This window comes from Patella vulgata, chromosome 6 (assembly GCF_932274485.2).
Source record: "Patella vulgata chromosome 6, xgPatVulg1.2, whole genome shotgun sequence".
Taxonomy (NCBI): domain Eukaryota; kingdom Metazoa; phylum Mollusca; class Gastropoda; family Patellidae; genus Patella; species Patella vulgata.
In genome coordinates this window covers 38,542,681-38,556,114 of record NC_065884.2, presented here as the reverse complement: position 1 = coordinate 38,556,114, position 13,434 = coordinate 38,542,681, and the positions used below count along the sequence as shown (strand labels likewise).

The following is a 13,434-nucleotide window of genomic DNA, read 5'->3' as shown; positions in this document are numbered from 1 at the left end:
ATTTAAAGTCAATCGGATATTAACTTTGACCTCTAGAGCGTCCACAAGATTTTTTTTTAAGTGATCAAGGACCATAACGCAGGCAGTAATTATCGAAAATCGTTGAAAATCAATAGGATTCTTCGTCTCATGACCTCAAACACTGTGTATAAATTTAAAGTCAATCGGATATTAACTTTGACCTCTAGAGCGTCCACAAGATTTTTTGAAGTGATCAAGGGCCAGAACTCTGGCAGTAATTATCGGAAATTGCTGAAAATCAATAGTCTTCTTCGTCTCATGACCTTCAACACTGTGTATAAATTTAAAGTCAATCGGATATTAACTTTAGCCTCTAGAGCGTCCACAAGATTTTTCAAAGTGATCAAGGGCCATAACTCTGGCAGTATTTATTGGAAATCGCTGAAAATCAATAGGCTTCTTCGTCTCATGACCTTAAACACTGTGTATAAATTTAAAGTCAATCGGATATTAAGAATGAGTTCGCGAAAGAATCATGTAAAATTTAAAAAAAAACCGGCACAAGCGGTGTCGAGCGATTTTGACCAAACTTTGCAGATTTGGTCATTGGGTACCCCGTATACCCCAAATGAAATATGAGGGTCACCAACCTTGTAGTTACGGAGAACCAGCTATGGCCATTTTAGAGTTAAAAAAACGTCATTTTAAAAAAAAAAAAAACCTAAATTCAAATATTTCCCATAAATTGTCTATTGATTTTTTATTTTTTTAAAATTATTTTTTATGAATGGTCATGTCTACTACATGCGCTATATAAATGTACACATTAATATTATTATTATTATTATTGGTCAGGCCGAAGTTAGATTTGCACTCCAGCCTCGAAGATTGCGGATGAAATCAGCTGTTCATTTTCCCGTCTTTTGCACAAATAAAATGCGGTTTAGTAGCCAGTTATCAGAAAGAAACTATAAAAGCATATTCCTGAAGCAATAGCCAGAGAAATGCCGCTCTGGCCATTGCTGGATTGACTTCTGATACTTACGTTTTTGAGGGAATGTGCTTTATTCTTACCGTTCAATCAAATCGCTCCTAAGTAAAGTCTTTCGTTTAATCTGGGGTCTTCCCTAAAACTTTGGACAGTGATTTAAGGTATTAAAAAGGGTGAAAGCATTGTTCGTCTCCAAACAGTATTGTTTACATTGTAGACATGTTGATAGCCTCGTTTATCACGCAATTAGTTTTTCTGCAAATTATTTACTACTAAACGGGTCGAGTGCCACCCAATTTTTTTCTTGATCTTAATACTATAGATCATTGCCTTTTCAGTCAGCATTCCAAAAAAATACTTAAACCCGCAGTGGGTGAGATATAGATAGAAAAAAATGACATACATAAATTGAGCTATTTTGGAACCTTGTAGCAATAAGTCCCTATACCAAAAACCGCTCCATGAAAATCCATCAAACTTTCAGAATGTATACTCACTAACCATATCTGCTACGCTATAAAGTTTCATTAATCTACTCGCCGTAGTTTAGTTGTACGAAATAATTGAAAAGTGGCCTGAAAATGATGATTTTTTGGCTTTTTTTGGCCTTAAAATTTCAATTTTTTTTCTACGTGCTGAAAATGGTTCGATTGATCTAAAATTGTGGCAGTGGGGTTTGGAGGGGTTACCCATCATACACATAAAATGGTGAAAATCGGTCACCCACCATGTGCCGGTCCCTGCATGGTTCTCTCGCAAACGCATTCTTAACTTTGACCTCTAGACAGTCCACAAGCATTTGTGGACACCGGACCAGTTTTGCCCCGTGTATCCAGTTCCGGTCTGAATTTTTTTTTAATCAACAGTCTGTGGGTGACAGTTTTAGTAACGCCTAGCTCTATATTACTTGGAACAAAATTACCCTTTTCAGTTTCCGTCCAGACTCATGGATTGAGTTTATGGCCATGACCACGAGAGGGACTGTTGGCTGTTCAGCATTTATGTGGCTGTCCTGTCTTGCCTGCCCACATCCTATATACATTAACATGTATGTGCCGATACACCTCGGTGCAGTGCATAACATGTGGCCTAGCTTGCCACATTCATCTAATGGAAATCCATTATTGAGAAGTCAGAATCTACTCCATCATTGTCTGAAGAATCCCTGTTTTCTTGACAAAACATCATCAATAAAATAAAACCAAGTACGAACAATCCAAACCATAAGACAGAATTCGAAGTCCTAAAAAACGTTATAGGCAAAATAGTGTATTCAAGCAAAATAGTGTAATCAGCAAATGTTTTTCATAGAATATAATCTAAATTTCCAATTGAATATTAATATGTATCTTGTTTTACCTGCAGTGTGCAATATGCATATTTTTCTTGACCACATTGTGATTTTTAACAAAATTTTGACTTTTCATGACTATTTGAGAAAATCTTTAGAACTCGGTTATTTTTCAATATATTTTCACCAAATCTAACTAAAATATACACAATATTGGTGCCTTCATGTTCGATACAACAAAATATCACATCTGTTTCATGATTATGTTAAATACTTCGGGAAAATTAGATTAGAGTGCGTAAATTCTGAAAATCCAAGATGGCTGCCAGGTCACATGACCAGAGCATGTAATATTATTTTGCAAATGTGGTCCCATTATCTCCACCAGAATGTTTTTCATAGAATATAATACTAAAATTCCCTTTGATTATTAATAATATATCACTTATTACCTGTGGTGTGCAATATGCAAATTTTTCTTGACCACATTGTGATTTTTAATAAAATTTGACTTTTCGTGTCTGTTTAGGAAAATCTTTATAACTCAGTTATTTTTCAATATATTTTCACCAAATTTGGCTAAAATATAGACAATATTGGTCTCTTCATATTCTATACAACCAAATATCACATCTGTCACATGAGTAACTAAATTCTGAAAATTCAAGATGGCCGCCAGGTCACGTGACCTGATTACGTAATATTTTTTTTGTAAATTATGTCCGTTTTTTTCTGCAACAATGTTTTTTCATGGAATTTGATCCACAAATACCCTTTGATTAAAAATATACAGCTTGTTTTACATGTGGAATGCAATAGCATTATACCGTACCACAAGCTTCGCACTGAAAGGGTTAACCCTTATGTGCCCTCTATGGTCTGAAATGCCCAAATATCAAAAGGGACTGAGATCTTTGGGATATAAAGATATGTTTTAAGTTTCATCATAATTGGATAAAAATTGTGACCTCTAGAGGGTCCACAACCTCCGTAGCATACTTTTACACAATTTGCTTACAAATTGCGGCCATTTTGTCGGGCAGTTTCATTTCGATTTTCCTGAATTTCAAATTCAACCTTCGTAATGGTGGAATGGTGATATATTTAAATGGTTTTTAAAATCGGAAAAAAAAATTGTGACCTCTACAGAATCTGAATGCTAAAAACGCAATTTTTCAAACAATCAGGAGCCATAACCCAGGAAGTTACATTCTGATATACGCGATTATCAAAAGGAACCAGATCTTAGTGTGTAATGGTGATATATTCACAAGTTTTTTTTAAATCATATAAAAATTGTGACCTCTACATGGACCGCAAGCTAAAAACGTGATTTTTTGTACATTCAAGGGCCATAATTCAAGAAGATACAATCTGATACGCGGAAATATTGAAAACAACCAAGATCTTTGGGTCATAAACATATATTTCAACTTTCATCAAAATCGGATCAAAATTGTGACCTCTAGAGGGTCCAGAACCTTGGTTTACCAGATGTTTACACTATTTGCGTACGTAGGGCAGTCATTTTCTCCAGCAGTTTTGGCCCGATTTTCATGAAATTCGAAGTCAACAAACATTACTGTGTAACGGTGATATATTCAAATGTTTTTTTAAATTGAATAATAATTGTGACCTCTGAAGTTTCGATCAGATACATGTCAATATCAAAAGGAACGAGATCTTTTGGAGATAAACCTATATTTCAAATTTCATCAATATTGGATAAGAATTGTGACCTGTAGAGTGTTCACAAACAAATAGTGAACGGACGGTCGGACAGGGGCGACAACAATATACGTCCACATGAAAATGTGGGTGTATAAAAAGAGCGGCCATTTGGTCTAGTAGTTTTGGTCAGAGTTTTACGAACAAGTGCAATTTTTCGAACAAAAAGGGGCCATAATCCAGGAAGTTACGTTCGGATGTGCGCAATTATCGAAAGGAACCAAGATTTTTGGGATATAACTATGCCAACAGTGAGGCTGATGTTCAGGAAGTTACGATCCAATATGCCCGAATATTGAAAAGAACCACAGCAGCTAAATCGTCTGAGCGGTCGACAAGGTTTGTCGCATATTTATTCCTTTGAAGGTAATTGGGGGCCTTTACAAAGACAGTTCCATACAGATCAGATTATAAATTTTGTCGTTTGAGGGTTTACAAGGTTCTACAAACTGAAACAAGGGTCTCAACTCTGGAAGTAATCTACTGAAATTGTTGAAATTCAAAAGGCTTTTTCGTTTTACTAATTCAAATAATGCATATAAATTTTTATACAGATCGGATGATAACTTTTGTCGTTCAAACGTTCACAAGGAACAACAAAGTGAAACAAGGGCCATAACTTACGGCGTAATTAACGGAAATTGCTGAAATTCAATTGGCTTCTTAGTTTCACTAATTTAAATGATGCATATCATTGGTGAAGTGTCAGAAGGGTGTATCTAAGAATTTCTAAAGATTAAGAAATAGAACCTTTTGCATTTCAAAATTTCCACAAATCAAGATACAACATTTGGACACATGATACCCAGAACAGTTCTAATTGGCGTAGAGACACACAGCTTAGACAGATATGTGCATATTAATTGGGAGAATTTAAAAATGTGTATTTGAATAATTTCCCGAGATACACCCTTTTGATACTTCACTGACGATATCAATTTCAAACAGATCGGATGATAACTGTTGTTATTAAAGTGTTCACAAGGATCAATAAAGTGAAACAAGGGCCATAAATCTAGACGTAATAAACGGAAATTGTTGAAATTCAATAGGCTTCTTCGTTTCACTAACTTAAATATTGCATATAATAAAAATTGGACCAAAATTGTGATCTCTAGAGGGTCCACAACCCTGATACACCATATGTTTACACTATTTGCTTTAGAGGGGCGGCCATTTTTGGTCTGATTTTTACGAAATTCGAACTCAACAGATGATATATTTAAATGGTTTTTTTTAGATCGGATAATAATTGTGACCTCTAGAGGGACCACAAGCCAAAAATGTGATTTTTCGTAAGTTACTATCCGATATGCGCGAATATCGAAAGGAACCAAGATCTTTAGGTTATAAACATGTATTTCAAGTTCCATCAATATCAGATGAAAATTGTGACCTCTAGAGTCCACAAGCTAAAAACATGATTTTCCGTACAATCAGGGGCCATAATCCATGCAGTTACGGTCCAATACTTGCCAATGTTGAAAAGAACCAAGATCTTTGGGAGATAGAACAGTAGTTCAAATTTCGGCAAAATCCGACCTGTAGAGTTGTCCACAAACAAATGTGAACGGACACACGGACAGGGGCAACTACAATATATGAGAAAATAAGTCCACATGAAAATGTGGGCGTATAAAAATTATAGCCTCTTTTGTGTTCACTAGGAAATCACAGATCGCTGAAGGGGTTTATCCTTTCAAGACCATAATGCTTCACACCAAATTTGAAAACAATCGGTCAAAAACTTTAGCCCCTATCGTGTTCACAAGCCAATAGTTCACAGACGCACCGACTGACAGGCAGGGTGATGACTATATACGCCAAAACTATGCAAGCCCCTATAAAAATATCCTATTGCTGACAAATGTTGGTTGTTTACCTGTACAAAAGATTATAGAGAAATGGGTTTAACATCCACTCGACATAAACTAAGTCACTTTAGGACTAACACATGGTTCAATTTTATTTTAATAATTAGCTTGCGTGTAGGGGTCTTTAGTAGTCAAAGCCACTTACAATGCCCCCCCCCAACCAAAAAAAAAGATTAAAACAAATGAATAATTATATATGCAATCTGATTGAAATATGGATCTATATTTCTTTTCGTTTTTCTATACTTCGATGGCATCTACTACATAAAAGATCTGACCAGTTGTAGTGGGAGGTCGCGTCAGAATCATATGAGCGGCTTTTGACCCTATGATGTCAAACATTTGATTAACCAATCACCGTTGATGTTTCTAGTAGGATACCCACAGTTTCGTGCATCGCACACCACAAACTCACTGCAACAGACCATATCATTGGATAATCCCTCACATCAAGCAGAACGCAGGTAATATAACAACTTTTCCAGGTCTTAGTGTAGTGAAGACAAGTAAATGAAATTTTAAATTATAAAAAACAAAATGAAATAGGATCTGTGTTTTAATCAGATTGAATTATATAGTAAAACTAACCGTGTGCAACAACTTTATCTACTGGCATGTCAAGTTCTTGAGCTAGATAACCAACAATAGAGAATATAACAAAACCAGCAAATATACTTGTACTTATATTACTTATCGAAACAATCAGAGCATCTCTGAAAAATACAAAATTACAAACAAATAAATATATAATACTGAAAAATTTAAAGAGTACATCAAATGACGAAACAAAATTGTACGTATTTAAGCTAGAGTTTACTACACTTTACAACCATTTCCTACCAATCTGATTGAAATTATTTTAAATATTGTTGTTCATTATGGCGGGATTCAAGGACCAAAACTAAATGTATGTTGAAAGCGTTATCATACATCATAGAAAACACCCAATACCAAAGATGCAATATACAAGTGTCATTACAAAATTACACAATGCCGTTAATGTTTAGGTCGTTACAAACAACACAACTTATTGATATACATTTCAACAAAGCAACTTTGCCAATTGACATTTGTCTTTTAACACATCATGAGTTCTTGGGGTAAAAGATCATTGGCTTACATGTACAATAGTAAATAAGATAACTCTTGATGACATTGAGAAAGTAAAACAGACAGCAATTAGACCAGAGGCTCAGCGCGAAGGGGGGTGGGGGAGGGGGGAGGGGGAGGAGGCAAGGGGGAGGGGAGATCCATCAAATGGGCACAAAACCAGACCCTACTTTTCTAGAGTAAAATTTTGCATAGAATACGATGCTGAGTGGTAATCAGTCCGCCGTTGGGGCGTTTTCGAGATATTCGGGGTGAAAGGTCCATCCACAAGATTTTTCAAAGTGATCAAGGGCTATAACTATGGCAGTAATTATTGGAAATCGCTGAAAATCAATAGGCTTCTTCGTCTTATGACCTTAAACACTGTGTATAAATTTAAAGTCAATCGGATATTAACTTTAGCCTCTAGAGCGTCCACAAGATTTTTCAAAGTGATCAAGGGCCATAACTCTGGCAGTAATTATCGGAAATCGCTGAAAATCAATAGGCTTCTTCGTCTCATGACCTTAAACACTGTGTATAAATTTAAAGTCAATCAGATATTAACTTTAGCCCCTAGAGCGTCCACAAGCAATTGTGGACGCCAGACTGCCGGACGGACGGGGGCGACGACAATATACGCCACATTTCAATGTGGGCGTATAAAAAGTAGTCTAAACCTAAATGCTCTAAAAACAATCAAGAAACGTTTCAGTATTCAATACATATAGGGCACATGTTCCATCCGTCACAAAAAACAAAAACAAAACTGAATATAAAGAAGCAAATAGGAAATGTAGACTGTCTCAAGAGACAGCCGTCTGCTGACTGAGTGGCGACATTATTTTGGGAATGACGTCAAATCTTAGAAGGTGATAAAAAATCACAATAATAAGGGCGATAATCCAGATAAAATAATGTTAAAAGCTTAAAAACTATAAGTTTTTAAATTATGTAATTGTACAATTTATAATATATTAATATAATACCCCACACAAGAAATGCAAAACAGGTATGCTGAAGAAATCGTACTACGTAAGTGTATTTATAAAGGCATAAAGGCATAAGGGAAGTAATTCAGACAGGGTTAGGTAACTACAGAAAATCTAAATTAAAATTTAGATTGGATCATTATCCAGTATGTAGTCGGTATACTTATAAGAAATGTCAAACTTGGTATGTTGAAGAAATGGAAGTTTTGAAATTTCTTTTAAAATGTGTAATTGTGTACCGCCTTTGGCAGTGCATTTAAAGTGAAGAGCTTTTATTCGGGAGAGAAATAGTTCTTTATTGTTACATATTGTCAAAAATCGTAATGCCTGTGAATAGAAAACACTATATAGCGTGGTATCTGGTATGTTACTATAGATTGACGGGTATTTTACTACTTCAAAACCCAATTTGTCTGTTTTGTCGAAAATACCGACATTAAATTAAATTGATTGTTAATTATATTGATGTCCAGGTCAAGAACAGATGCATTTATAGTGCCAGAATTTTCTTTATTTAATATTAGTTCAGGAGGATATATTTCACTTCTATATTTGTTGAAATTTCCGTTATCATTGATAGGTGTTATGTCATCAGTGTATCGGAAGGTATAGTTTAGACTTTTAGCTACTTTGTAATCTGTTTTTCTTTTATGGTCTTGAAAGTCGAATTCGTATTTATATAAATGTGCATTTGCCATAAATGGGGCGGGGTCAGTTCCCATTGGTAAGACAATGGTTTGCTGTATTATCTGATCCCCAACCTCAAATATGGCATTGTCAATGAGGAAATGTATGATGTTTTGAAATTTTTCTTTATCAAAAACTACAGTGTCGGCATTGCGACGTTTTATAATCCATTTAGCATCTTCTGCATAAATGGCTATCAAGTTTCTGCCTTCCCGAAAATTCCATTAAAGGCTTTATCTACAAACCAATCCAAATTATCTTTAAGATCTGCATGTTGAAGCATAATATACAAAGTACAAAATTCGAACGTTTCTATTGTTTTTGCATTAACTTTTTTATTGATTTTTTCTAAAGTGTCTACTATAGGTTTATTTTTATCAATTATGAAAAAACTATTAATTGCAGTATAGCTACGAAGTGTTCTGCACCAAATGGCATGTTGGGTTTGGCATAATTTAAGTCCTTTAGTGATTGTCTTAGCTAATGGTTTCATTTGGCAGATACTGGAGGATATTATGTATCTGAATTTTACTGGGTTTTTATGGAATTTAGGTATAGAATAAATGTAAGGTAGTGCATCTATTTTCAAATTGTCTTTAATATCATTACTCCTGTTAAATGTATATTGGTTATGTAAAATATCTAGTTTAGTTAAATCTGTAATGCATTTATAAGTGTCATTATGGGTATTGCACCAAAGTCCAACTTCAGTAAGAATATTTCTAATATAGTATTTTTTACAGATAAAGGCAATATTATTGCTGGCCTTATCGACAGGCGTTAGAACAAATCTATCTTGAAGAGAACCAAGACATTCAACTGTGGATGTATTATTTAGGACCTGGGTGGCGGTTGTCTTGGGTTAAGTTTTATATATTTGATTCTTTTTGACAAGAGATCAAAAACAGTGTTTTTCCATTCTCCAAAAGATTCTAATGGTGCACGAAATTTATCAGACCAAGCTACTATGCATTTCCTGATTTGAGATTTAAGATTATGTAACTTTTTGAAATTAGTTTTACTAGGTTGTTCTCGAAATTGTGGTCCAAAGCGAAAAAGGTTTTTTAAGATTTTTATCTTCAACAATATCGAACAACAATATGGTCATGAAACTTGTCTTTAAAGGGAGAGTTGGTGCATTGACATATAGTATTATCGTAATTGTTAATAAACTCTTGTACGTTAAGGTTTTCAATAGTTTGATGGTAGTTAAATATTTTATTACGAATTGGAGGTAAAAATTTGTATACGACTGTAGGTGAAATTTTAGGAATAGTATCTGGTATAGATTTTTATAATTACTGATTGGTCTCTAAAGATTCTATTCAATCCAATGTCTTGTATATGTTTATCTGTAAAAAGGATTTTACATAACACGTCAGGTTTTTTCTTTTGCACTTTATGAGGCTGTATTGAATGCTTAGGTGAAAATTTACTATTTATCAAATCGGTTATAACATGTAGATTTTTTCAAAGTGTGTATAATTTGTCGGGCTAGGTTGAGTACACAAGCTGCACACAAGGGAAAATGGTCTGTAATTTTATTATCCAAGTTTCTTCTGCGTGAGTTCTTTTTTGTGTAACTGCAGGATCAATTTTGCCATTACTGAGGTGTCCTGAACCAGGAAGTTTTTCAATTATTTGAACTCTGTATCCAAAATCCTTACATGGATTTTGTTTAAAAAGTTGATATAGTACACTATACGACTGGTAACATGGAATCTCGGGTAAATAGCGTTATTATCTAATCTATGTAGAATTATTCATAAATATCATTGAATTTGCCCTAATAGCATTCAATTTGTCCTTGTATACAACTTAAATCTCAACGTGCAATTTTGATTACCAAGCGTTAATTAACTAGTGTTTAGTTTGTCAACACGTGTGTAATTATAAGTGTCCCGCTTAATTTTCACGACTGTTCAATAATTAGTTGGACCGTTCAATTTCCCGAGTTGTGATTAAAATTAGTCAAGGTGTCCAATTACGCCAGGTATTCAATTCTGTTGCCGAACATCCAATTCCACATGCGTTGTTCAGATTTTAACGAAATGTTTATATTGAAGGAGTTGTAATATAGTAATGCTGCCGTGAAAACGTGTATATGTATAATGTACAGGCCGGTTTGAATAACAACAAAATGAGTTCGGTAATCTCGGGAAAACATTTACCGGCATTCTGTATCGGTTAGGATTTTTTTCTGACGCACTGTACATGCATATAACGTCAGCCAAAATGTATGCAACAATGAACAACTTACAATTTTTTTACAACGTATCATTACATCTTCGTCTATAACTTAGATGTAATCCATCAATTATTGGCTGCTATAAAATCCAAACTTTAAATTATATATGTCATACGATGAGCTTGCAGCTTCAGTTAATCTAAATCAATCATTCATAGAGCACTTGATCTACTCCACGGGGCGTTTAACGGTAAGTCACGTGATCAGAAACGCGCCAAAAGATTGGGACTATATTCTTAGTCTGTCTGTGTTAATCGGCGACAAATCTCCGCTATGACAATATACATCTACTTTAATTAAATGTCGCCAAATTCATTTCGGTGGAAGCGGATATTGAATAAAGCCATTTCACACACGTGTACATTACATGCGCATGTCATATATTTATACAATGTCCACGATGTGTTACATGTAATTGTCGCCTTTACTCCGTTATTTTGAGTAGCCTACACTTTCTGAATGATTCCATTCTTTTGTACGAATGCATGACCACTTGGACCAACTAATAGACCACTCGGACGAAACAAAAAAGACTACTCGGACCATACAAAAGGACCACTTGGACCAATAATAAAGTGTTGTTTTAATACGTTTATATTTGTGTTTGTATTAATATGACTACTTGAATCAATAATAAAGTGTTGTTTTAATTGTTGTTTTAATAATTGATAATAGTGTTTGTTTTAATATGCATATGTTTTCTTTGAAATAATAAAGTGTTATGTACTTACCTGTTGCATTGTTTCATCATGAAGCACATCAAAGAAAAACAATTAAATTGTTGATGTAATAAAGATATATATTTGCTAATATGTACTTACCGGCAGCGGATATTCTAAAGTTATGTATATACTCACCTATAAATTGTTCGCCTCTTTGTATTATGATACAATATGTTATTAATGATTTAAATCATTAATAACATATTGTCTGTGTTATATTTTTAAAATGAATAAGTAATGTAATTTAATTGGTCTGTGTGGTCCTCTGGGTTGGTCCGAATAGCAAGGATAAATATGGGTCTGATATTATGCAATATAGATGCAGGTTGTTTTATTTTTTCTCCTTTTTTTTCTAACAATATTTATTCAATATTTACATATTATAAAGATACAATGTTCAATTATGGGATCTGAAAACAAGCCGTACAGTTATATATTTGCATTGTTTATAATAATAATTAAGATTAACATCGAGTTATAATTACAAAAGCAAATGCAGGTTCAATCAAGAAACTTGCGTGTTCACCGTCTAGTATAACTTTCGAGCTTCTGATATCTAGATTTTAAACGTAAACATATACATGTATGTATAAACTTATAGATTGCAGTTACACAGGGTACATGTATATGCAGTAGGAACTTGGGAAGTTGGACGTACAAAAGAATGGAATCATTCAGAAATTGTACTCAAAATAAGAAAATTATAACATGCGCATGTAATGTACACGTATGTGAAATGGCTTTATTCAATATCCCCTTCCACCGAAATGAATTGGGCGACATTTAAAGTAGATGTATATTGTCACAGCGGAGATTTGTCGCCGATTAACACAGACAGACTAAAAATATAGTCCCAATCTTTTGGCGCGTTTCTGACCATGTGACTTACCGTTAAGCCCCCCTTGGAGTGGATCGAGTGCTCTATATGAATGATTGATTTAGATTAACTGAAGCTGCAAGCTCATCGTATGACGTATATAATTTAAAGTTTGGATTTTATAGCAGCCAATAATTGATGAATTACATCTAAGTTATAGACGAAGATGTAATGATACCTTGTAAAAAAATTGTAAGTTGTTCATTGTTGCATACATTTAAGCCATCGTTATATGCATGTACAGTGCGTTAGAAAAAAATCCTAACCGACACAGAATGCCGGTAAATGTTTTCCCCGAGATTACCGAACTCATTTTGTTGTTATTCAAACCGGCTGTACATTATACATTTACACGGCAGCATTACTATATTACAACTCCTTCAATATAAACATTTCGTTAAAATCTGAACAACGCATGTGAAATTGGATGTTCGGCAACAGAATTGAATACCTGGCGTAATTGGACACCTTGACTAATTTTAATCACAACTCGGGAAAGGACAAATTGAATGCTATTATTCCAAATTCAATGATATTTATGAATAATAATTCTACATAGATTAGATAATAACGCTATTTACCCGAGATTCCATGGTACCAGTCGTATAGTGGTAGTTTGTGTGCATTTTCAGAATTTCCTGCTGATCTATGATTATTAAACCTTGTTTTACAAGATTTACTTGTTTCCCAAACATACTGTAATCTGCAGTAATTGCAGGTCAATAAATATACTTTATTTTGCGTATTACAATTAAGGTTTTGATCTGTAGAAATATGGCAGCATCCACAAGCTAAAAACGTGATTTTTCGTACAATCAGGGGCCATAATTCAGGAAGTTATGGTTCGATATGCGCGAATATCAAAAGGAACCGAGATCTGTGGGTTATAAACATGCATTTCAAGTTTCATAAAAATCAAATGAAAATTGTGACCTCCAGAGGGTCCACAACCCTGATACGCAATATTTTGACAC

General features: G+C 34.3%; 1 protein-coding gene across 3 annotated transcripts in view; it reads right to left on the bottom strand.

Annotated features, from left to right (window-relative positions):
* Window positions 1-13,434, bottom strand: part of LOC126825385 (sodium- and chloride-dependent glycine transporter 1) — a 337,837-nt gene that overhangs the window by 88,180 nt on the left and 236,223 nt on the right. For all 3 annotated transcript variants that reach the window (XR_007681937.2, XM_050555001.2, XM_050555002.2), the window contains one exon: window positions 6,434-6,558. Coding sequence is in view for 2 of the 3 variants with exons in the window: in XM_050555001.2 (XP_050410958.1) it covers window positions 6,434-6,558 (125 nt within the window). In the remaining variant the exon portion in view is untranslated. The remainder of the gene's footprint in view (window positions 1-6,433; window positions 6,559-13,434) is intronic.